Consider the following 26,951-nt stretch of genomic DNA (forward strand, 5'->3'; position numbering starts at 1 on the left):
TACAGCAACTCCACATCAGAAAGTTGCATCTAATGCATGTGAATTGTCAGTCAGTATATCAGTCAAAAAGAGAGTAAAAGCTTCGGTTGTCCAAGTAATATTATTAAAAATAAGGATATAAAATATCAATGTTTTTTTTAAAACAAAATATTGAAACTAAAATTTTTTTTGAAAGTGACAGGTGATGAGAATCCAACATTCAGCATTAGAACAAAATATCTATCATATCCCTCAATTATAAAAACACGGTAAGAGGGGTGGGGAGGGGAGAGAACAATCAAAAGGGCAAGTGAAAATGTACACAATGCAAAAGCTTAAATAAAATGGTTAGCGTGTCCCCTCTCCAGTCAAGAGGTGGTGGGTTCGAATCATGCCGTGGGCATGGATGTTTGTGATTGTCAGTGGAAATACTAGTGGTGGTCAGCGGTAGATGGTGTTGGTGTAGTTGCGGTCATTTGGTGGATTGTGAGTGGTGGATGCAGAGTTGTAGAGTAGATGCCCTCCCTTGATGACTCTTTGGACTCCCTGGAGGTGACAAATAATAATAATAATAAAATGACACAACAGAGACACAAAATTAAAACAAAATAATAATGTGATACAAAAAAAAGGTGAAATGAATATAACCATAGATGCCATTCATTACAATTTTGTAAAAATAAAATAGTTCATCGTCATCAAATTCCTGCCATGTACCCTCAATGGGTGTACAGGATATGATAGTACTACATGAAAAATATACATCATTACTAACTTCCTATCTACAATTTTCCTCCAATTTAGTCTGTTACCTGTCAAGACTCCAACATTATCAGATCTTATATTTCTATCTTCTAAGGAATTTTTTACCATATCACTTCACCTATGTCTTGGTATTCCTCTGGGTCATTTTCCTGCCAACCAAGTGTTCTCTGCAAGTGGCAGAGAACAGTTGTGCTAATCATACCTCTCCCATTCTGTTGAAGTGACCATACCACCTGATATTAGCTCTGCTAATGCATTCCTGGATGCTGACAATGTTGAGTTCTTTCCTAATATCCTCGTTTTTAATATGATATTGCCATTGATGCCATCTGTTTATGCTCCTAATCTTTCTCAGGACTCTCATATCTGTGATCTCTAGTGTTTGTCAAGCATTTTACTTCAAACCCAGATCTCAGATCCATAAGTTAAAACTGGTTTAAACACTGTCTTGTATACAGCTAATTAAGTGCTTTCACTAATTTCTCTCCTATTCTATATAAATTTATTCAGATGACAGCCTACCATACCAGCTTTGCTGATTCTGTTGTCTATTTCCATATTTAATTTATCACCTTCATTAAAAATCGTGCCTACCCGTTCACAATGCAGTTGATATTTTCAATGCTTCTGCCTATTTTCATCATCTTTACCTTGTTATTGCTGACATTCATACCATATCTATTACAACAGTTATTCAATTTAGTCAGGAAATCTTGCAGATTTGTAGCGGATTTATTTAGAAGTATAACATCATCTGCATAAAGCAAAGAGCCGACATTAACATCTCCAATTTTGATATCAGGTTTAATACCACTTTCTTTCATAATGTGATCCATATAGATAATGAATAACAGAGGGAATAATGTACATCCTTATCTGACACCAGATTTAACATTAAAAAATATTCCTGTACTTCCTTCAATTCTAAATGCTGACTTACAACTCAAATAAAGACTAAGTATTGCTTGATATAATGCCCCATTGACACCATATACATGTAATGTTTTGAATAGCTTCTCTCTTGGCACCTAGTCATATGCCTTTTCCAGATATGAAAAACTTAAATACAGATCTTTGTTATATTTCCATGATTTCTCAACTATCTGTCGTAAAGTGAAAATCTGATCCTGACAGCCTCTATTTGGCCTGAATCCAGGCCAAGCTTCTCTTCCACAATCCTTCTCAACCATTTCTCAAGTATACTGGCATAAATCTTACCAGGAACACTCAGTAGAGAAATACCTCTATAATTCTCACATTCAGTTTTATTTCCATTTTTATATATGGGTACTATGAGAGCTCTATTCCAATTATCGAGAATTCGTCCCCATGTCCAGGCCTTCTGAACTATGTAGTCCAGCCACTGTAAGAGTTTTTATACCTCCATACTTGAGCATTTTTGGTCAAATATCACCTACTCCTGCCGACTTTCCACATTTTAGGCTTTTGATGCCTTTTTCTACAAGTATCGATATGTATTCCTGACAGCATGCCTGTTGAGTGTTTTTTTACCACTGTGCTATCACTACTTGTTTCATTTAGCAATTTTTCAAAGTAATTATTCCACACTTCAAGGATGTCTTTATCTCCAGTTTTCATGTCAACTTTATCATCTCTAATTCCTTTTACAGCACTCTTTCCTCCATTTCTGAGCTTTATCAACAACATCCAGAATATTTCTCCACCCTTGTGATATCTATTTTCAATGTTCTTACCAAAGTCTTCCCATGACTTTTGTTTGGCTAGTTTTACACAGTGTTCAGCTTTCTTACATTTTTCTCTGTATTCTCTAAGAGCACAAGCTGAGTTATTTGCCAGGAACTTTTGATATACTCTCTTCTTTCCATCACTGCCTCTTTAACTTCCTGTGTACACCATGGAGTTCTGATTTTTCTATCATTGCAGAAAACCTCACCAAATGCCTCTCTTGCTGAATTAATCACTAGCCACTGAATCTCCAAAGTTTGGTTCCTATTCTCAAACTCTTTCATATTTTCCTGAATAATGTTTGTGTATTTTAGTCTACAGTTCACATCTGAAAGCAGCTGAACTTTTATTCGCTTTGAAATATTCTTATATGTTCTTCTTTTCAATATGAAATTCAATTTTATCTTGCTCAAGACTAAATAGTGATGACTTCCAATTTCAAATCCTCTGTAAACTCTGGTTTCCTGCACCAGGGAGAAAACATTACCATCAACAATAACATATTCAATGAAACTTTTTTTTTATTCCCTGCCTCTTCTCTCCATGTGAATTGGTGCACATTTTTATGTTGGAACATTGTGTTAGTAATAACCAGTCCATGTCCTGAGCAGAAATCCAACAGGTATTTGCCATTATTATTAGCTTCGCTCTTTTGTCAAAATTTTCCCAAAATATTTTTGTATCTCTCACAATCATTTCCTACTCTGCTATTTAGATCTGCAACAAGGACCAACTTTTTCTTTTTCATTGTGTCAGCTGCTTTCTCTAAAGTCTCAAAAAATTCCTCCACTTCTACCTTAGTAGAAACCTTCTGAGGGACCACAGGCTCAAGTAAGTCTCATTGTCCAGTTCCTCATTCTGATATTTACCCACATCACTCTACTTGAGACTGCCTGCTATTCTAAAATATCAGCCTGATATTTAGTGTTGAATACTATGGCTACTATTTCTTTTCCTCGATTGTCATTGCCTGGTTATAACATTTTCTATTTATTGCTCAGAAAGATCTCACCAATTTTTGTCTTTTTTTTTTTTTTTTTTGTTTCAGTCATCCCTATGATGTCGATCTGATACTTATCTAATTCCTCAGCTAGCGCCATTTCTTTGACATTCAGGCTTCTTATGTTGATAGTACCGATCTTGAACTCTGGTGATGTTGAGTTAGGGCATGTTTTACGATTTGTTCCAGTAGCTGATTTTTTGCTGTTTGCCCTGGTTCCCTGGCGAAAACAACGGGGGGCCTTGTTTAATCGGGCGATGGTATGAAATTCAAAGCAATCTTAATTTTATATTTTGGTTTAAGCCAATAAGAATACAATTTGCTCAGCTAAATCCCAAATTGCCAGCCCATCCTTATTCATTCAGTATCCAGGTAGATACCTAACAGGGTGCACCACGAGAAGGTGAGGATTGGATATTAGGTCAGAAGCCCTGGTTGGTTATCCGCATTCCTTGAAATGCTATGTGGAGGTCTCCTCTCAGTTATACAGCTTTGACCTTTAATAAATTTAGTTTAATCCTTTATCCAAGTGTGAGCAAACAAAGTTTGCGTCTGAAAGTATCTTCAGGACTGGGGTAAGGTGTACCACCTTAACAGCAGGGCAACTGGACAACTGGGCAACTGGGCAACAAAAGGTGGAGCAAGCTACCAACACTCCTATCTCAGTATCCCCCACAATGCAAAACACATCTCCTTGCGGATATGTCTAATGTTATGCATTAAGGGAAGGGCCACTACCCAGACTAGTTTTGACCTTTATTGAGGTCTCTTCAGTGGGAGCCAGGCCCAAGTGGAGATACTAGTCAGAAGCATTAGCCACAACCCAGACTAGTTTTGACCTTTATTGAGGTCTCTTCAGTGGGAGCCAGGCCCAAGTGGAGATACTAGTCAGAAGCATTAGCCACAACCCAGACTAGTTTTGACCTTTATTGAGGTCTCTTCAGTGGGAGCCAGGCCCAAGTGGAGATACCAGTCAGAAGCATTAGCAAGGTCATCTCTACCTATAGGAGTTGCCAACTGGTGTGCCACCTTTTTAATAAATTACTCTGGATTTAGAGGAAGATGTTGAAAGTTTATTTTTCACTTGGTTAGAATATAATAAATTTAGTTTAATCCTTTATCCAAGTGTGAGCAAACAAAGTTTGCACCTGAAAGCATCTTCAGGACTGGGGTAAGGTGGTACAACACCAGGGAAACTCCTTGCAAAGGTGGAGCAAGCAACCAACACTCCTATCTCAGTGGGAGATACTGAGATAGGAGTGTTGGTAGCTTGCTCCACCTTTGCAAGGAGTCATCCTGGTGTTGTACCACCTTACCCCAGTCCTGAAGATACTTTCAGGTGCAAACTTTGTTTGCTCACACTTGGATAAAGGATTAAACTAAATTTATTATATTCTAACCAAGTGAAAAATAGACTTTCAACATCTTCCTAATTTATTAAAAAGGTGGCACACCAATTGGCAACTCCTATAGGTAGAGATGACCTTGCTAATGCTTCTGACTGGTATCTCCACTTGGGCCTGGCTCCCACTGAAGAGACCTCAATAAAGGTCGAAACTAGTCTGGGTAGTGGCCCTTACCTTAATGCATAACATTAGACACATCCGCAAGGAGATGTGTTTTACATTATGGGGGATACCGAGATAGGAGTGTTGGTAGCTTGCTCCACCTTTGCAAGGAGTCGCCCTGGTGTTGTACCACCTTACCCCAGTCCTGAAGATACTTTCAGGTGCAAACTTTGTTTGCTCACACTTGGATAAAGGATTAAACTAAATTTATTATATTCTAACCAAGTGAAAAATAAACTTTCAACAGCTTTGACCCTTAAGCACCCCAAATAAAAATATATAATAATTAAGGATTAGAATTATTTATGGGCAAGGACAATGTTATATAGGTAATATAGGATGGATATTCATGTGACAATATATGCAGAGTGTGGCAATATAATCTTATTCTATTTGTAGCAAGAACAACGTTTTATGAAAAGAGTTAGGATTAATGTTTGCTACTTATGTTTTAATGTGTGTGTTTGTTGGTGCAGGTGCATGCTTTCTCTTTAATCTTCTATGTAACTGACCTAGTTTATCCTCTCATGAGCATATAGTAGCTACTCTATGTAGTGAGACACATGCTGAGTATTAATATGTCTTAGGCTTAATCTGCTTAGAATTTTATGTGTGACCACTGACATATCCAGCAACTAATTAGAGTTTTGGCAGATTGGTTGAAGTGTTAGGATAGAGTATTATGCCGTATCTTAGTACTGACTCACAAATACCAGATCGTTTTTTTTACAGTTGATCAGAAGAGCAATTTTACATGAAACAGTTTGGCAACCATAATGTAAAGTTTGATGGTGGCATTGTATATAAAGGCACAGATATTTAGGGCTTATTTTAGGTATTGTAACACCATTAAAATAAGTTATGAATATTTAGGACTTGTTTTAGGTGTTGTAATACCATTAAAATAAGCTATGAATAATGTCCACTAGATAGATGGGGAAGGCTGTTCCAGAAGACAGAGGTAGATGGAATAAAAGTTGAAGAGAAGAAGCAGGCTTAGTGAGTCTGCAGTTGAACTGAAAAGAGATGCTATAAAGTGCTGCTGCTGTATTAGCAGGTGCAACAGTAAGTGGAGTAATTTTCAAGAACATGCAGGGGAGTTTTAGGTGCACCACCCCAAACATGTGAGCAGTATTTATTCTAAGATTATGTGAATTTGCGATTTGTACAATTAGGAGATGTGTGGATGTAAAATAACATTTTACATCCATTAAACAAAAGAGAATGCCCAGTTTTTTGGATGCTGATGCAGCTATTGATGCTAGGAGAGACTGGAGGTAAATGTTAGTCCAAACAAAGAGATCTGATCCTGTCTATTGATTTGTGTATTACTGAGGGTAAGGGTAGGTGAGGTGAGATCTCTTTTGCAAAAGAAAAGCAAGATTGCATTTTGGTGGCACTGAAGATGACGAGACTGTCCTAGTCCCATTGAAGGATGGTACATACATTGATGTTTAAGGCTCTGGTTGCAGATGATCTTGAAGCTTAGGATATCTGGCCACTGCATGGTTTGTCAAATGAGCAGAATGGCTAAAGAGTACTATTATCTGCAAAGCTGTGAATAGGATTAGTTGTGACTGTGAGGTCATTTATGTACAGAGGAAAAGCAGCAGGAGATAGGACAGAGCCCTGAAGCATTCCTGCACTGGTAGTGAAGCTCAAAGAGAAAAAGCCATCCACCATGACAAAGAGTGAACAACCAGAGAGAAAGATAGCTACTGAATTACAGAGGGTGGTGGGTAGAATTTTTTTTTAACAGGCTTCGATACCAGACTCAGTCAAAAGCTATGGAAATGTCAAGAGTAACAGCGCAAGTTTATCTGAACTTTTACATGACATGTGGTCACTGATTAACTGAGGGACCTCAAAGCAGTAAAGAAGTGGACAACTGATGACTTTCTCCATTATTTTGGAGAGGATTAAGGTGATTGCAATTTGTCAATAGTTTGATAGTAGATTTCTATCTTGCTTTTTTTGGACTGGAAATATGTTTGCTTCAATGTGTTAGGATAAGCACCAGCTATGTATAAAAAGTTGTAGAGATGATCCAAGACAGGTGTTAGCTCTAGAGCAGTATTTGAGAACAAATGGAGAGATGCCATCAGGACAGAAGACTTTTTAGTGTCCAAGTTATTTAGTAATTTTCTGATGTCATTTTTCCAAACAAACTACAGGAGGCATAGTGCTTGGATTCAGGTATAATAGGAGGTGATTTGCCCTGGTCATCTATGCAGGGTTTTGAGAAAAAAGAAAAAGAGTGATGCTAGGAGGTCAGCTTTATCTTTGGGTGAAGTAGCAATGGTGCCATCAAGATGAGAGGGGAAGAAGTTGCATCCAATGACTTTAGCAAGGGACCAGTTTTTGTTTTGCATTTGTTGCATGCTTTGCTATAGGCTGGGTATATAACTGGGGTTACTAATACAAGTCAGTTGATACAATAAGCTTTATTTATTTTTCTTCAACTTTCTATACTTTTTGATACTTTCTGTTGAACCAGGGATTGGAAAGTGGATGAGAATTTTGGGTAGAATGGGGAATGAAGACATTTATATTCCAATGAAGATAATTTCTGTAACTCGTTTGGAGCAGGTGTTAAGGTCAGATGAGTAGAAGTAATAGTCAGACCATGGAAATGAGGACAGAAATTTCAGAGGTCATCCCACTTGGCACCTTTGCAGTGTCAGAGGTTAGGAGGAGTTTGAGGAAGGGCATTCTTTTATAGAGGAGACTTGCACAAGACTGTGGTCTAATTTGCCAAGATGAGAGGTGATGTCTACAGTGTATCTGAAAGGAGAATTGGTTAAAAAGAGATCCAGAGTATTAATGGAAGAGTGAAGAGGATTATCAGGAATTCATGAAGGTAGATATATGATTTGTGTTAGGTCACTAATTATAACAAAGACTTCTGCTGCTCATCAGGTTTGGTTGGTGGTATTAGAAAAGCAGAGGCAGTTGGAATTGCAGACATTGAACTTGCTTAGGAAAGTGGCCAACCACAATATTTGGAAAGCAGCATTGCAGATGGTCAAGTTTCATGAAGGTGAAGAGGTGAAAGTGGGTTTTGGTGTTTGGAGATCTGTAAATGCAACAATATGAATAATAGGGAAAGGAAACCTTGAGCCAGAGAAGGTCAAAAGCAGGAAATTCTAAATTAGTCATTCTCTGGCAAGCAATGTGACATCTCACAAAGGTACAGGTACCATCCTTGTGGGAAAAGGAATTGTGAAGTGTGTAATTTGGGCATTGAAAGCAGGCATGGATGTATCAGCAGTTATTGATATTTGTATCTAATTATCTATATTCTAGATGTATCTACCCAGCTAGTATTTCATATGTGTAAACCTCGGTTAAATTTAAAATAAAACTGATTAATAATATTCATATAGATAATAAATATCTTTATACTTCATTCGCAGTGATGAAATGAATTAAGGCCTACATAATTATTGCTTGAACCAGAAGATCAGATATACAAGAAGCATGGATCCTAGAATTTAAAACCATAACGCAAGAAACCACAGGATAACATTAAGTATCAGTGAACTTTATTTACCCTACAAAGCTAATTATTATGCAAATTTACATCCACTACTGTCTGCCTTCAATGTTCAAATTACACACTTCACAAGGATGAAGTATGTAATTTGGAAAGAAGGGTGGCACCTATGCATTTGTGAGATTTGACATTGCTTGCCAGAGAGTGGTTCATTTTGAATCTCCTGCTTTTGATTCCTCTGACACAAAGTTTCCTTGGCCCCATTTAGCTATATTCATCTGCTGCAACTCGGAAAACTACTCTGGCTTCTTTTACGTTCCTCTTTATGGAGCATGAAGATCAGCTATCCAAATAATAAAATAATCTTCCTAGGTGACATCAACATATGCAATTTCCTGGTTTCCTTTTTCCAACACTGTTCAAGGACAAGATGCAAAAACCTTTGCTATAAGCAATAACCTAAGGTAAATTGCACTTCTTCTTCATAGCCCTTTTCTGTCCACTGCTGGACGAAGGCTTTCCCCAAAGTCCGCCATATCTTACCTATCTTATACTTTCTATATCACTGAACTCCAGCCATCTCCGTAATCTCATTTTCCCATTGTCTCTTTGGTTTTCCTGTAGCTCTCGTTCCATCTCTGGGATGTCATTAAGATATTTTGCACATTTTTGGATGTTACTTCTTGCAACATGACCTGACCATTACCATTTGGATCTTTTAATGGCTGTTATGATGTCTCTCACCCTAGTCTAAACTCTGAGCCAAGTATTGCACTTTTAATTCTGCAATGGAATAGTGCAATGGAAAAAATTAAAAGGAAAATGGAAAGATCATTACCCTCTGATTAATCCTCAACTATTGATAAATTTTTTTTTTTGTTAAAGTCCATGTTTCACTTCTGTATGTCATGATCAGAAGTATACAACTGTTGATTTTTTTTTTTTTTTTTTTTTTTTTTACGCAAGATTGGGAATGTTTCCTTTAAATGCTTCATGGCATTTAACAAAGGCTACCCAACAAAGTTGAATTCTATGCATAATTTCTTCATCTTCTTCTTCCTCTCTCTACTGTTAAATTGTGAATGAAGAATTTTATGATTATTAATACTTCATTCATGATTTAACATAAATTGCATATCCTGAGCTAATTTTACTCCTAAGTAAATTCTAATTTAAATACTTACTGTTATTTTTTTTATTGAAATAATAATTGTAATTTTTTTTAGTTATTTATTCTGTATAAATTCATTATATAATTTGTAAATGTATCCTAAGTGGACTGTAATATGTGCATTTTATTTATTGTAAATGAAAGTGAAAGTATATTTAAGAAATTCTACTAATGAGATTGGAATGGTCACTATCAAGGAAACGGAGTTAATTTTGGATAGCGCGTGGTGGAGCGTGAGCTACGGTATTCGAAGGGAGAAGGAGTTGATATGAGCTGGAATGGATAGAACCAGATTTTGGCGGGAAGAAGGAACGTATTTAATTGGAAAACGAAGGTAAACAGGAGAGAAGCATTCAGGACAGCATGGAGTGAAGTAACGGGTGGCAGTAAAGGGAATTTGGAAATGCCATAAATAAATTAAGAAGGGACCGGGAAATTAATAGGCAATTAGGAATATTTCTACGGAATTCTAAAATTACGTCGAATTCCAATTGTTTTCAGGAAGAATAGTGCAAAGCTGAAATTAATGCATAGAAGAAAATAAGGAATAAGTAGATTACCTGAAACTAGTGCATCAAGACTTGTGAAGCTCTATGTTTATTATTTCAGTTATATAGTGAAGATTCCTTTTGAATAGTGTTACTTCAAAGTGATAGTTAACTTCAATTTTAAGTGTGCCTATAGTGAATCCAATGTGCAAAGAATGTAACCCAGTAAGAGCAGTCCATTTTTTTATATTTCAGCGTGAAGAAATAAGAGTTAGCTCTGCCCGATATATCTTAACATTAACTGTGGTGTTCTACTAAAATTAGCCGAAGTATGGAGCTTTAAAGTGCTTTCCCCTTGAAGTGATAACTGCCTCATAATTGAATTAAGCGTTTGCTGACCAAGAAAGAATTAGAGAATTCTACTTTAAGAATATTTACTGTAAGATTCTGTAACATTGAACTGTGTGAACCATTTTTAATTATTCGGAAGAATGTAAAATTGACAGCTGGATGTCTGATGCCTAATGTTTTATGCTTCTTATGAGTATTTGAACTAAGTTGATTTGCATTAATTTGTTTTCAAAGTTATACTTAATGTACATGTTATGTAACCCTGCATTAAATGTTTTGTTTTATTGATTCCAATTTGGTGTTTGCCTGATTCTCTTTCATTGCAATGCTCATAAAGTTTATCGGACCTTGCGGAAGCCTTAATTGATAATATTAACCTCGGCCTGTAGAAAAGTGAGATTGCAAAAGTTAGTTGATGATTGATTCCACTATATTATATAGACTAATCTGAATATAGGGTGGTGCAGGATAACATAAATTTCTCTATATTTGGATCAGTAATCAACCAACAATTAATTTAAAAAACGGATAATTTTAATAAAAATAACGTTCCAACAAGATGGTGGATTCAAAGCCAGGATGTACGACACAACACTACTGTGATCTTTTTCCTAGGTAAACATAAGAAGTTACTGTATGAATTTCCTGATATTCCATTTGTACTATCTTTTTGGTGATGTATTTATTACACATTATTTCTGTTTTGTGTCTGTTTATATTTAATACTCTCTTTTGACTTTCTGCATCTACATACATTTATGTACCTGAATTCCTAATAATCCACTTCATACTTCCAATATTATTCTAGTTTTTCCAGATACACCACAACAGTCACCTCTCCTCTCAGTAACTCAGATCACAACCAACCTGATGCAAGTCTCCTCTCTTGTAGGACGCACTTCCTCCAACCACTTCCAAGCCTATGTCCTTTGGCACAACAAAGATGCCATGTGGGATGAACAGAATTTCTGCTCATCCTTTCCATGGTCTGAGTGAGTCATTAAAATTATCCTCAATGGCATGAAAGCCTTCATTCCCAATTCTACCCAAATTTCTCTTCCGCTTTGCAAGCCCTGGTTTAACAGAAAATGTATCAAAACACTTGCGGAAAAAACTCAGCTTATTGCATACAGCTTTATTCAGGAATCTGCATCTCCACATTCAGCTTATACTGAAGAATGTAATAAATGCAAAAGAATCATCAACAGATCTATATCCAACTTTATAATGGCCAACAGCAGAAAACTGCCTTGTATCAAAATGAAATCCACAACTTCTGGTCTCTTGCAAAAGCCACTGGATGCAACAACTGCACTTCCACCTCTCTCATCCAAATGGCACCACTGTTGCAGCACTCAAAGACAAAGCTGATCCCCTGACATCACCTCTTTTCCTTCAACTCCTGCATCGATGAAGAAAAAATCTCCTCCTACTGTGCCATAACTGAGGAACATATACCTCCTATGGTTTTTCAGCAAAAGACACAAGAATATTAAATAACTTGGCTAAAAATCGCTTAGACCAGATCAATGGTCCTGATAGTGTTGTCCTTTGAAGCAGCTGCATTGTGCATGTGTTATTCATATAATTCTTTATTTTTAGTCAATATTTTTAGAAAATATTCATGATATTGCTAATTATTACTCATGGTATTTTCTTTATTTTTGACTGTATAGTTGAGAGTGTTTGTTTAATTATGAATATTATTACACAATATTGGAAAGATATGTACAAGAAAAATAACATCCATGACTTCAACATTGCACTGATTTCAATATGAAGGAATCAGTGCAATGTAGTATGTATTTAATGCATTCATTGCCGAGATCGAATAGTTTATAGAATAAAAGAAAGAGTGAGTGAGTGGGAGAAAGAGAGTTGCAAGTGTTTTGTGAATGAGTGCAAGAAATGCAATCCATGTCAAAAGCAGGATAGTGAAAATATTGTGGAGAATGTACTCAAAGGAGTGAATGATAGCATACAAAATACGAATGAGACTATGAAAAAAGTGACTGAAAGTAATTAATGGGATGATGAGGTGACACTGAGGAGAGAAACAACATGCTTGTGTGGAGTCCTTCACAGGAAAAATGTGAACTCAAGTGACTGGAGAAATGATTGATGTGTGGTACAGCAGGAGGGAGAATGAAAGAAAAAGTGCATGAGAAAAGTATAGAAGTGCAAGAAACCAATTAGGAGAAAGCATTGTATGTATATGTTATGGTAAAAGGTGTACTTAATGAGAAAGTGACAAAAACATGCTACTGTTTTGGCTGGCACAAATAATTTGAAAGATGAGAAATATGCAATGAAAGAGGATATGAAAGAAGCAAAAATGAAGAATGAGAAAGTAAAGATTGAATCTGTTGCCATGGAATGACAGAACAGAAGTGCAAAGAAGGGCTGACACTGATAAGGAGTCAATGAGAAGACTATCCAGAAAGGAATGGTTTGTAGTTTACAGAAGTGTGGAGTGAATTTGATGGACTTGTATATGCCTGATATACTGAACTGAAATGGTTTTGGAGTAACATGTTTGGAGAAAGTGTTGTTCAGCAGAGGTTCAGTTGAAAGTGCAAAATCAGGGAAACTAGCGATATTAGGGGTAATTATTATGCTAGAGGTAACTGTGGATCCAAAAGGATGTTGAAATGCATATACACAAATGGTAGAGGTATCAGAAATCAAGAAGAAGAGTTTCTGGCACTGGTCAGCTTGACCTGGCCAAAAATTATCAGCATTAGTGACAGCCAAAACTACTGTTTTGGCTGGCACAAATAATTTGAAAGATGAGAAATATGCAATGAAAGAGGATATGAAAGAAGCAAAAATGAAGAATGAGAAAGTAAAGATTGAATCTGTTGCCATGGAATGACAGAACAGAAGTGCAAAGAAGGGCTGACACTGATAAGGAGTCAATGAGAAGACTATCCAGAAAGGAATGGTTTGTAGTTTACAGAAGTGTGGAGTGAATTTGATGGACTTGTATATGCCTGATATACTGAACTGAAATGGTTTTGGAGTAACATGTTTGGAGAAAGTGTTGTTCAGCAGAGGTTCAGTTGAAAGTGCAAAATCAGGGAAACTAGCGATATTAGGGGTAATTATTATGCTAGAGGTAACTGTGGATCCAAAAGGATGTTGAAATGCATATACACAAATGGTAGAGGTATCAGAAATCAAGAAGAAGAGTTTCTGGCACTGGTCAGCTTGACCTGGCCAAAAATTATCAGCATTAGTGAGGCCTGGCTGACAGAGAATGATGTGTTTACAGGTATAGAATGTAAGGAATATTGTATTTTCAGAGAATAAATGCAGAGTGAAGAGTAGGAAAAGGGGTATTACTAAAGATAACTGAAGAACTTCAATCAACAAAAATTGAAGTTAAGGAAGATTTTAGAACCAAGGGAGATAGTTCATTTGCAGTTATCTAGTGTGAGACAGAGGCAATAGAACAAACAAAATACACTGTCGATTGCTGCTATAGATCCTGGAGTTCAAAGGAAGATGTGGATGCTATGCATATGCCGATTAGCACAATGAGTGCAGCCTCAGCAATTATCATGGGTGACTTCGACAATGAGAGTATAGATTGGAAGAAGGAACACGGCAATATGGAAATTTATTATTATATAGGTATCTCCATAGAGTCAGAAGACTCACTACAAGGAGATCCATTATTCACAAACTACCTATCATACCTCTCCTTAACAAAGGACAAAACTGAGCTTGAGCAATTGGAAAAACAATGGGCATGTGGTATACAGCAAGAGAGAGAATGCAGTTTATACAGTTACTAAGGGATAATTATCTTAAACAGCATAAGATGTATGAAACCAGGAGTTTAAGAGTATTCAATCTGGTAATAGCATCAGAAAATCTATCCAACAACGGTAGTAACTGTGGTTAACAGTTGCTGCTGTTAACTACAGTAGTAATTCTACCGAAGTGGGGGTTAGTGATTATTCTGTGAAGTTGCTTACCATGTATATGAACATGGAATTACAGCAAACTTAGGTGACAAACTTGGAACAGTGCCATAGCATAAGAATCTACTAGGAAAGAATGTCAGTAGTGCATGGGAAGTGGTCAGATTGTTTGAGAGTGGTAGTATTGGACTGCATATCCAGTGTCAGGAGGATAAACTGAGTAGGGATTAAATTGACAAGTAGAGATATAAATTTGGAGCTACAAAAAAAAAAAAAAAAAAAAAAAAAAAAAAAAAAAAAAAAAAAAAAGCATTGTTGAGGGAATATAAACAAACAGGTGATCAGCATGCTCATGATCAATGCAAAGCACAGGCAAAAGGGTATGATCTGTATATGGTAAAGGAAGGTGTTAAATCAGATTGAGAGAAAAATTAGCTATACAGGCCAAATAAATCTAAAAGAGCTTTTCACTATGTTTCAAGTAAGTGAAAGAATGATTATGGAAGGATAACTTTACCCAATGCAAATGATAAGAAAGCGACAGAAACAGAAAAAATCATTGAGATCCTAAGTGATCACTTTGCAAGGGTGTATATAATCCAAGTGGAGACCTTGCAGTTACATATGTGCCAAAGGATGATGTGAGAATTGAGGTGGATGAACAGGAGATGCTCAGCATACTAAAAAATAAGATGAAGAAGACAGCATGTTGGCTTGCATGCTATGAGAAGCAAAATGTTCATGAAATTTCAAGTCTCTAACCCTCAAATCCTTCATTTCTTCTACCTCCTCCAAAATATCCCTACCAATCCTATACTCTGCATCCCATCTTTGCTTCCCAAATTTTTCAACATTTAATTGACATCACCAACACACTCACCCATTCAGACAGTCTATTTATGTCCTCTTGCAAAGCTACAACATCTGGTCTATTTCTCATAACTCTCCCCAGCCTTGCATCTGCAAACAGCTGTACGAGGTGGGGGGGTGAAAAGTTCTGATAAACATCTAAAACAAAAATAATATTAGAGCAACTGATATAACCACAAGAAAGAACATATCTTAAAACCTTTAACCCCCCCCCCATGTTTCATCAAATTGTAATTTGTTCTTTTTCTTTTAGGATATATAAGAAGACATGTCAGAGGTTTTAAAGAAATTTGAAGACAGAGGCACAGGCAGTCATCAAGTTTTTTTACATCATCAAGATGGTGTAATCCTTACCAAGTACCTCAAAAAAAGGTGAAACTGTTACAGCAGCAGTTTATTCAACAGTTCTGAAAGAATTGAAGAAGGTACTGAAGGAAAAATGCTGTGGGAAACTGAGTAGAGGTATGTTGCTTGGTATGAAGAGGTATGAAACCAAACAGGTAATACAGAACTTGGGCTTTCAATGTCCGCCTCCCCCACCCTATTCACCAGACCTGGCAACATCTGACTATTTCCTATTGCCAAATTTAAAGAAACACTTGAAAGGAACAAAATTTACCATATGAAGTCATATCTGCAGATGAGGACTGGTTTATGCAACAAGACTTTTTTTTTTCCCTCAGAGGATTGCAAATGATGCAGCAGAGTTTTAAAAAGTATATAACACGTGGAGAATGTGTAAGTTACATGGTTCTCCTTAATTCCTTCATGATGATTATCACAACTTTTCAGCACACTCTCATATATCATCCTTTAAGCCCTTTCCAATGTCATTTACTCACAAATTACACAAGTATCTATCAGACAGCCAATTTCCAATCCAATGTGCTAATACTATCAAACCTCATCTCTTCCAATTTAACTACTAGTTTGTCATGTGGTAATCAATTGAAACACTTTGCAAAATCATGTTGGAGGCTTAATGGATTGTATACAGCACTCAGAAAGGATTAAAACAGAATTTAATATTTTCTATATTTCGTCTCAGTCACTGAGACACCTTCAGGGATTACAAAAAACTAATGTAACATATACACAAATACCACACAAGTACTAAGCCCAACCCCATTCCACCTAGATAGGACTCTAAAGTCCTATCTAGGTGGAATGCCCTCTAAGGGCGGTTGTAGGTGGCCTGGACTGTAGGGTGGGACCTCTGGTGATAAGTGTTTCCCAAATCTTAGGAAGCTTAATGCAAAAGTATTTATTAAGATTTGGTTGATTTCTGAGAGCAGCTGCTGATTCTGAAAATAGTCTATCTTTTTTGAATTTGCTGTGGTGGAGCATGGTGGTTTTTTCCCATGAGATCCTGTGGGTTGTATCCAAGACATGGTCAGCCAGGCCTGACTGACCATAGTCGTGGTTGCAGATGTATGACTTGTATTCCTCCAGGCAGATGGTTGCTGATCTGCCTGTCTTTCCAAAGTACGCCAGCTTACAGGAACAGGGTACTTTATAAACTCCAGGCACTGAGAGAGGAGGGAGCTGATCTTTTGTAGAACAGATAAGGGTAGCAAGTTTGCAGTGGGGCTTAAATGATGTGTGTAGGTTGTACTTTTTTTAAATCTTGGCTATTTTTTCTGATGTGCCACGGATGTAGGATATGGTAATGGCATTTCCAATCATCCAATTATCCATTGGATCCAATTAAATTCTGTTTTAATCCTTTCTGAGTGCTGTATACAATCCATTAAGCCTCCAACATGATGTCCTCACAGCACTTAAGCCTCTACACACTTTGCAAAATCTAAATATACTACTGTATATGCATCCCCTTGTCCAATGTATTCGTCATCTTGTTATAAGTAAGCAGATTGCTAAAACACGATCTTCCTTTAGCAAACCCATGCTGTCCATTAAAGAGAATTCTACTGCTGTCCATCCAGTTCTGAATCTTTCTCCTCACTAGTTTCTCCAACACCTTAACCACAACTCCAGACAAGCAGATTGGCCTATAATTTGAAGAATTAGTTTTATCACCTCCTTTATTGCTTTGTGACCTGGAATAATTGAAGACTCATGTTAAAAATGTACACTAAAGATGTTGCTAACTCTCTGGAACATTCCCCCAAGACATGCAGTGAAATACAACATGTAAGTCCCATGGCCTTGTTGGCATCAAGTTTACTCAATTCCTCATATACCTCCTGCTCACTCACCCTCTCTGGTTCCTCTCCCATTCCCACTGTTCTAAGTTCTGCATTATATTACAATCACAAGGATAAAATGCTTTAATGAACTGCTCATTTAACACCTCTACTATATCCTCCTCAGTGTTTATCATTCTCCCATTATCACTGACCAACATCTTCCTTCCATGATCATTCTTCCTTCTACTGGCCACACATATCGAAAAACTCTTTAGGATTTCTTTTAGTGTCATTCGCTAACTGCTGCTCAAACCACACTTTTGCTACCTACTCTTTCAATTAACCATATAGTTCTCATTTGGCATAAACGCATCACATCAATAGAGATTCCTTGGTCTCTAAAAAACTAGGCATTCTTTTCTGCTTAAGATGCTATTTCACATACACCCAGCTACTAATCTCTAAAAATTCTTGCTGCTGTCAGGAGGATAGCAATTCAGCTCATAGATGACCCTTCCCTCACAAACTCTCTTGAGGACACACTGTTTCAGCTCTGTGTCTGTTTTACAGATATTTCTAGTCACTACTCCAGTGAAGTGGCAAACATCATTTCTCCACTTTCTGTCAGAGCTGTTAAGACAAGAGCAGCTACTGCCCACATCCCTTTTCAGTGTAACTGCAAACAAATTGAACCTGCTTCCTCTCTTCCTCATTTATTCCATCTACTTCTGTTCTCCGGTAGAGACTTTCTCATAATGTGTTTCCCAACAACTACAGCCTCTTTTGATATTTTTTCTTTGAGAAAAATATCAACAGACTTCTTTCTCAATCCTTACCTGCATTCCACACACAGCACTCATATGCTATAGGTTCTTATATCTCTTGTATGTTTAAATATATATTTACATATAAATAAAAAAATAAATTAATATTTCAGATGATATGGTTTCTACTTTTTCATTATTTACTTATTTAGATGCTAATGTTCCACTTTCTCCTTCTGAGGTATATTCCATGTGAATTAAATTTTCAGGATACCTGGCTTATATTCGCCCACAATATATAAACTATTATGGATGAAAACCAGATAACATACTATTTATTCAAAATACAATATATTAGTTACATATTTTTAAAAAAATCTCTCATTCCAAAACCTGCATTTGAAACTATGTAGAAGTGAAGATGAGAGAATAAAAGGGAGGTGGAGTTACTTTCAAATGGCAAGCTGGAATGTACAAAAAAATAATAATAAAATAAATAAATAAATAAAAAATAATAAATAAATAATTAATTAATTAAATAATACATGTGTGTCAAAAGTGCTTACCTTTTAATCACCCAACAACCTTGTATCATCATAGCTACTTGTTGCAATGCACGTAGAACATTGGTCACATCAACATTTTCAGGTAGTAATGACAAAAGTTTCTTAAACCGCAACACTTTGGCTAAATATAATAAAAATTTAGTTATAAACAATATAAATATTATATAATTCATACAATAATGATAATTTCAAACCAGAAATACAGTATAATCTGATACTCTTGGTTTTGAAATTATCAGGAATGTATGTATTAGGTTTGATTTTTTTTTTTTTTTTTTTTTTTTTTTTTTTTTTTTAATATCGATTCCCTCTTCCCAAGGCATTCATATGAAAGATTTAACCCAAGAGTTTAAGGTTATTCTCAATGATGTACACCAAATTTATGAATAAATCTATATTGAAACTAAATTTCCAAACTTACTTGATATGTTATTCTATAAATTTACTTTCATTAATTTATTATGTAACCACTAAACATGACAGAACATTGGAACCATATACAGATTACTAATGTATGTTATTAAACAATCAACCACAGACACTGTAATATCCAGTGATACTAATGCAACAGTACATGCTGCCTCTGGGGAAAGCAAAGATGCATTCTCTGAGACTCTATCAACAACTGCTATGTAAAAAATACTGCAGAAAATCTGAAAAATATTAGTGAAGAAGGAATTTACAAATAAAATATCTTTCTTTTTTTTTTAAACAACTATGTGTAGGTGGTGGGCAGTAGATGATAATTGTAATTGTGGTTCATTGTAGTTGGTGAATTGAGTGGTGGAGGCAGAGGGTTGTAGAGTGGGTGTCCTCCCTCAATGAGTCATTGGACTCCCTGGAGCTATCATATAATAATAATAGCTCACACAGTGTTAATTTCTGGATACCTCAGGAAAAGAAGAGAGGGGGGGGAAACTGTCTTGCTCAGTCAGCTATTGCATCATTCACTTTTAGCCATCTGATGATGGCTAAAAGTGAATGATGCAATAGCTGACTGAGCAAGACAGTTTCCCCCCCCTCTCTTCTTTTCCTGAGGTATCCAGAAATTAACACTGTGTGAGCTATTATTATTATATGATAGCTCCAGGGAGTCCAATGACTCATTGAGGGAGGACACCCACTCTACAACCCTCTGCCTCCACCACTCAATTCACCAACTACAATGAACCACAATTACAATTATCATCTACTGCCCACCACCACTAGTATTTTCACAGACAATCACAAACATCCATATGCATGGCAGGATTCGAACTTGCAGCCTTTTGGCTGGAGAGCAGATACACTAACCACTCAGCCAACCAGGCTGGCTAAATTATATGGCTATTATTGGCTACAATATGACAAATAGCTGGGAAGAGGTCAGGCACTTAAGCTTTAAAAGCCACAGATAATGCAACATATTAACAATGGTGACAATGTTAAACAAACAAACTTTTCTGGAGTTACTAGACAGAGATGAAATAATTCTTCATAAAGTAGTGTACAGTAAAAAATCTGGGTTCCATCTCATGAAACTTGGATTTGTTGAACATGGCCAGATCTATAGTACTGAAAAACCACATACTTATGTGGCTTTTCAATACTGTAAATCTGGGCAGTACTGTAGGTCCAGGCAATCCTTCATTTTAAAGTGCCATTCATTTCACAGAACAAGGCAGGGCATCATGTTTCCTGACATGATGTAATGCTAATTACAAATGGTTCCAGATGAATTTGTGCACACTTGTGCAATGGCATCTTGATATCAAAAACCTTGATGAAAACCTACCCATCACATGCATATCTTTTGAGGCAAACAAATACCCTGTCTCTCCTCTTACAATACTTCTGACCTGAATCAAATGCATTATTAAATGTAAAGTTATTTGCAAGGTATAGTTTATGCCCCTCCTCTATCACAAATATTTGAAAAAATACAGAAGTGAATCCAGGCTGCTACTGAAACTGTGACACCTAACACACTGGACAAAGTGATGCATTAAAATTTGAATACTTTCTTGATGCTTGCTGCATAACAAATATTTGCCAGCAAAGGTAGGTCGATTGGTAGAGCCTCTGCTACTAATGGCTCAGCAAAAAGTTAAGCAAGTTTGAGCGCAGTTAGTAGTTGGAAGAGGATCAATCGTTCGATGCTGTTAGCACACGCTCCCTCGATGAGTCTTTGGACTCCCTGGAGGTGTCACATAATAATAATAATTCTGTATCACAAACCTCTTAACAGAAACTCAAAATGTACTTTTGCCAAGTATATTTTCTTTCATTTTCTAACATTTTCAGAATTTGTGAAATAAAACTGCAGTGTACATACAAATCAGGATTTTTTTTTTTTTAGGCTGTAATCATTCAGGAAAATCAACTAAGGTGAGAAACTTTAGAAAAAGAACAAAGGTGGGAAAGTGAATGAAAAAAAAGAAGATAAAAGTCAGTTTGAGGGAGCTGAAGTTAGAATATGAACAAAACTGCATATGAATGTTAACCACTTTATTACTTAATTTTATTATAAGTTAACATGAGAAGTAAGAAAAAACCTTAAACTGCATCAAGAAGTAGAACAGAAAATATAAACAGAGAGAGCATGAAAGAGAAAGAACTGTAAATTACATTTCATTAAGATAAAAGTAAAGTCATAACATTTGTATTTTAAAAAATAGATATATTCAAGTATATGTAATAAAACTGAATTTTAAAAAAAATAATTAAAAAAACCTACTCATCGAATGGAAGTTAGTAATCATAACCTTTTCATGTAGTACTATCATAATATCCTGTACCCATCTCCCCTGAGGTTATGTATCAGGAATTTGATGATGATTGTTGCAAATGGTAAGAACGCCAGCTTCGAATTATAAATGAACCTGTGCTCAAATAACTGAGTAAGTGGGACTCATAGTCTATATTACCATTTGAATGTTAACCTACTCTTGGTTACTTGTTAACAGTATTGAGTAAATTATCAGGTAATAATCTGCTTAAAATAAATTTAATTATTTTTTTTTAATCAAACTATTGTTCCTAGGACAAGTTTATCAAGTTTTGAAACCACCAGAAAAAGATAACATGAACACATAATTATATGAATACGTAGAAATAAGATTTAGAAAGATGCTATTATTATATCCGAATAAAGTTTATTCAATGTAAAACCTGCCAAAAGAATGGAAAAGAACAATATTCCCATTAAAAAAAAAAACTAATAGAGACAACCCTAACCCTAAAATTATAAATGTATAAGCATTCTTAATTCCTATTACAAAATATATAGTAGAATATTAAAACAACTTATAAAATATCATATATTCTATATATGATAATAATAGAAAAAAAGAAAACAGTCCAATCTCTAGGAGCTATTATACACATATATGAAGAATAATGAAATAGAAATGAAATAGAATCACCATCTTGGGGAGAAACAGAGTTAGACGAAGGCTTCTCCTGTCTGCAACATCATTCAGTATATATTTAACCACCCAACTCTCCATAGTGATAAAATATATTCACTATCTTAGGCTTTCTATCGATGTTACTTCACTGGTATTCCAGTTTCAATGGTACATTTTACCTTTGTGTTTTGGCTGATGTAAATTCATTCCATGATCAGTATGGTAGTAGAAAATGAGATAATGGTGAAATGGAATAGAAAGAACTAACAATATATTGAACTATCAACAGGAAAAATTAAACCTAACAGCTTTTAAAGATCAAATTCCAAATAGAAATAAAATAGTAATAAATAACAAAATTTTGGATCAAATGAAAATTAATTCTTTCACTTATTTAGGATGCATGATTTCATATGAATATGAAAAGAGAACAAATATGAAAATGACAAAATACCTAAAAATAACAGGTGTAATAAAGTTGGTTCTTAAATCTAACCTAACCTGGTATAAAGAGAGCTAGATATCTTCCTTGCTGGAGGAAAATGGCATTTCCTCCTGCTTATCAAAATAAGCAAAGGCCCAACTTTGGACCTCTGCTTATTTCAAGGCCCAAAGTGTCAAATGCCTGAAGTGATCTCCATATCAGGGGCTCCATCTTCTCCCCCACCTTTGCCTGCATATGGGTGATATTCTTCAAAGGCATTTGAAGAGTATCACTTTGAAAGGTCTTGAAAGGAATCACTCATACTTAGAGACTCAAAACTTCTACTATTTTAAGGGTATATCAGTAGAAATGCTGATTCTGCAGGTCAGCTGCTTGATAGCACATGGGTCCAAACCTATCAGTGATGATGATTTAGGAGGCATCCCAGTCAGCTAGTGCACAATCCTGCTATTAAACTCTCTGCAAGGTCATACCTAAAGGGAGAGTCCAAGTAATGTGGGAGGCACTGTCAAGACCATGTTACATTGGGAACAGTAACTCTCTGTGTGGATGCCGTGCTCAAGAGTCAGCCTTCTCTCATTGCATGTCCCCATTCTATCCTTTCATCATACCTAGAACCAAAATGAAACATACAATGACAGTGGCACTGAAATGAAATAAATCTTCCTCAGAACCTAATCTCAAATCTCAATTAATACATCAAACTAAGAACAATATTTAAAACAAATCAAGATCCCTAAAAGAACTTTCACATCCAATTTACTAATATCAGTCAGTGGCATAAATGACAACATAAATGATATCCATACATCATCATCATCACACAGACATTCAGACCAGTTCCCTGCTCCTGACAGAAACCAAATATGAAGCTTTAGTTGGTCAAGTAGTCAGCATGCTCTCCAACCAACAAGTACCAAGTCTGAATCACTATGGATATGGATGTTTGTGACTGTCTTGAGATGGGAGATGAATTTAATTACTCAGAACGAGATCAACCACCATCCTGCTCATTGGAAGCCTGAAGTGGATTGACAAGGTTCCGTATTTGATCTCTAGAGCAGGGTTAACAGAGCAAGCAAAAAATGCAAAATTTAGTATAATGCTAATGTACTATAGATGAGTAACTTTTTTTTAAATCAACAAAAGTCCACCTTCAATGTCCAGATAACACAAGATTCCTTTCACCACAAAGGTGCCACCTGTACATTTGTGAGATCTGACACTGCTTTCCAGAGAATACCTAATTTAGAATCTCCTACTTCTGACCTCCAAATAACTCATAATAAAGTTTCCTTGGCTTATTAACTAACATTCATCTGCTGTACATACTGCTCTCTAAATTTGGAAAACCATTCTGACCAGTTCACCTTCCTATCCATGAAGCACCTTCTGCAATCCAGCTATCCAAATGGTGCAGTCATCTTACTGGGCAACCTTAATTTTGTAATTCCAACAATTGGCTCCCCTTTATCAACATTACTGACCAGCTGGATGCAGTGCAAAAGTTTCTGCAATGATCTAATACAAATTGTACATCTATCTACTTAAATTTCTGATAAACCCTCTGCACTCATTTTTTAACCAGTTCTCCTTCCAGATATACTGGGGAAGTCATCTCTTCTCTTGATAACACAGATCACAATCTTGAATAATTTAATCTTATACAGAATGCATTCTCTTCATCCACTCCCAACTTCATGTTTTTTGGCACTAAAGGTAAAAAAGTGGGATGACCTCTCTCAATTTCTATTCTTCCTTTCCACGATATGACTATTGCTTCCACTCTTTTTGAACACGTGTTCTGAGCAAGTCACAGCATGGAGACCTTCGTTCTACATTCTTCCCAATGTTCTCCTTTTCACTTTTAAAGCCAACAACATGCAATAAATGCAAAACAACCATCAGTAAATCCAAATCTGACTTCACAATAGCCAATATCAAAAAATTTGCTTCATGTTCAAACAGAAGCCATGCCTTCTGGCACCTTGAAAATACCATTAGATACAATTTCTATTCGAATGCAAAAAAGTTGGGAGGGGGGATAAAACATTGAGGAAGAAATATAAAGAAGAGTTTACCAGCATGCTCCTGAGCAAATGCAGAGCACAGCCAAGAAGAGCAACTAGCATGGTAATGAAGGCTAAATCAGATTATGAGAGAAAATTAACTGTCAGGAGACTAAAAGAAATCCTAAACAATACTTTTGCTACATAGCAAGTAAGAGGAACAATGATTATGAAAGGATAACTTTACTCAGTGCTAATGGTAGGAAAGTGACAGAAGCAGAAGAAACAGGTGAGTTATCCAGGTGGAGAATTTTGAAGGTGTTAATGTAAAAACTAGATGAAATGGATGAACTGGAGGTGCTCAGCATACTAAGCAGTGGGACTGGATAGCGTGTTAGTCTGTGTACTATGAGAATGCGCAAGGTAACTGGAAATGGCTCTGACAAGTCTGTTTAATCTGTCTCAGCTCTGGTAAGGTTCCAAGAGACTGGAAGAGAGTAAGATAGTTCCATTAAATAGAAGTGGCTCCAAGACAGAAGTAGCAAATTATGGACCAATTGGTATCTCTGGAGTGGTGGTTATGGTACAGGAAAAGTTGGAAAAAGTTAAAATTCAGAAATAAGTGGATAGGAATATGGTACTCGATGATGAGTGCGAGTATGACTGTGTAAAAGGTAAGTACTACCTTAGTAATCTACTCACATTTTATAATAGAATGAGCAACAACAGAATTAGAAATGGCTACATCATGATACTACTGGATTTTGCAAAAGGGATTAATTGTAATACCACACAGAAAACTATTACATAAGTTGGAGCAAATAGGAATATGAGTTAGTGGCATGGATAGGGGACTGGCTGACAGGGAGACACCAGAGAGTAGTATATGCTGGAATGGAATCCATGAGAATCATTTCATGTGCAAAGTTTGTTTGCTTACAGTTGGATAAAGGATTAAACTAATAATATAATTTCTTGTATACCAAGTAGAAAAACTTGCAACATCTATCTCTAATACAAAGTACTTTAGTAATAAGGTGTGACATCTTTTGACTATTTGTATATGGAAATATGACCTCTGCATTAATTCATGATGCCACTTCTGGGTCGGTCTGGCTCCCATTGATGAGACCTAAATAAAGGTTGAAACCAGTCTGGGTAGTGACCATTATTCACACAATAACCTATCATACCTCTCCTTAAACTAATTCAATAGCAAAGCAACCACAACACCTTTGACAGCCATTCCATCTATTCACCACCCTCCAAGCAAAAAATCATCTAATCCTAACACACTTGCTAACTGCATTTCCAGGGATAGCTCCTTGTTCTCTCTCTCTATTTGTCATGTACTGAAAAATGTTTTCAGAATCAATCCTATAAAACCTCTCTAATAGCATATATGTTTCTATCATGTCCCCTCTTTTTCACCTATCAGCTAGTTTTTTAAGTCCACAGACTATCAATCTATTCTCATACAGAGCATTCGATAGACCTACCATAATCTTTGTCACTTGCCTATGGATTCCCGCAAGCACTTCTTCAGATGTGTGTGCAATAGTCCATATACGGTCTTATAAAAAGTAATAGTAACCCTGATATCCTTGCTTATTAGTGTCCTTCAATAACTATCTAATCTGATGTGCTGTTGGTCACCTTTGCAATATGCTCTCTAAACTTCAACTCCCTTTTCACAATCACCCCCAAAGTTCCTGGCCTCATCAATTTTTTTCAACTCAGTTCCATCAATACAGTACACAGTGTGTAATCTCTTCTTCTCCCCGAAGTGGGAAGAAGATCTGCATGCCTGTGTTAATGGCAACCATTTACCTTTGTCAAAACTGCCAGTCTATTTAACTCATCCTAGAGGATCTCTACACACCATTAGTCTCTTGTCTTCTCCTGAGCTCAACTCCAAAGAAACAGCTCTTTGATATCTATCCATCAGCCAACCTCTAATCGAAATCACCAACTTCATATCATTCCTCATTTGCTTCAATTTATGCAACATAGTTCTATGTAGAATCCTCTAAAATGCCTTTGCGAAGTTAACATGTTCACTGCCAACTACAAGTATACTCGTAGTTCATATAGGAGCTTCACAAGCCAACTACGAGTATACTTGTATGTCGATTTACCGACCTCCTGTGGCAAACACGAGTTATCCCTTAGTATAATTACCTTAATTTGGACCCTTGGATTCTGAATAAAGCAGAGAGCATGTCTGGGGGCTTGGTAGAAGGGAAATAATTTCAACTAAAATATAGTATATTATATATGTACCTCAGAAGCCAACTACGAATA

General features: G+C 36.2%; 1 protein-coding gene across 4 annotated transcripts in view; it reads right to left on the minus strand.

Moving 5' to 3' along the window:
• LOC150102911 (DNA-directed RNA polymerase III subunit RPC5-like) overlaps positions 1–26,951 on the minus strand; it is a 459,314-nt gene that overhangs the window by 210,525 nt on the left and 221,838 nt on the right. For all 4 annotated transcript variants that reach the window (XM_090397865.1, XM_090397866.1, XM_090397864.1 and 1 more), the window contains exon 9: positions 18,805–18,925. In XM_090397865.1, the coding sequence (XP_090253991.1) occupies positions 18,805–18,925 (121 nt within the window). The remainder of the gene's footprint in view (positions 1–18,804; positions 18,926–26,951) is intronic.

Source organism: Typopeltis vanoorti, chromosome 9 (genome assembly GCF_054136105.1).
Source record: "Typopeltis vanoorti isolate ZY-2024b chromosome 9, IOZ_Tvanoo_1.0, whole genome shotgun sequence".
Lineage (NCBI taxonomy): Eukaryota > Metazoa > Arthropoda > Arachnida > Uropygi > Thelyphonidae > Typopeltis > Typopeltis vanoorti.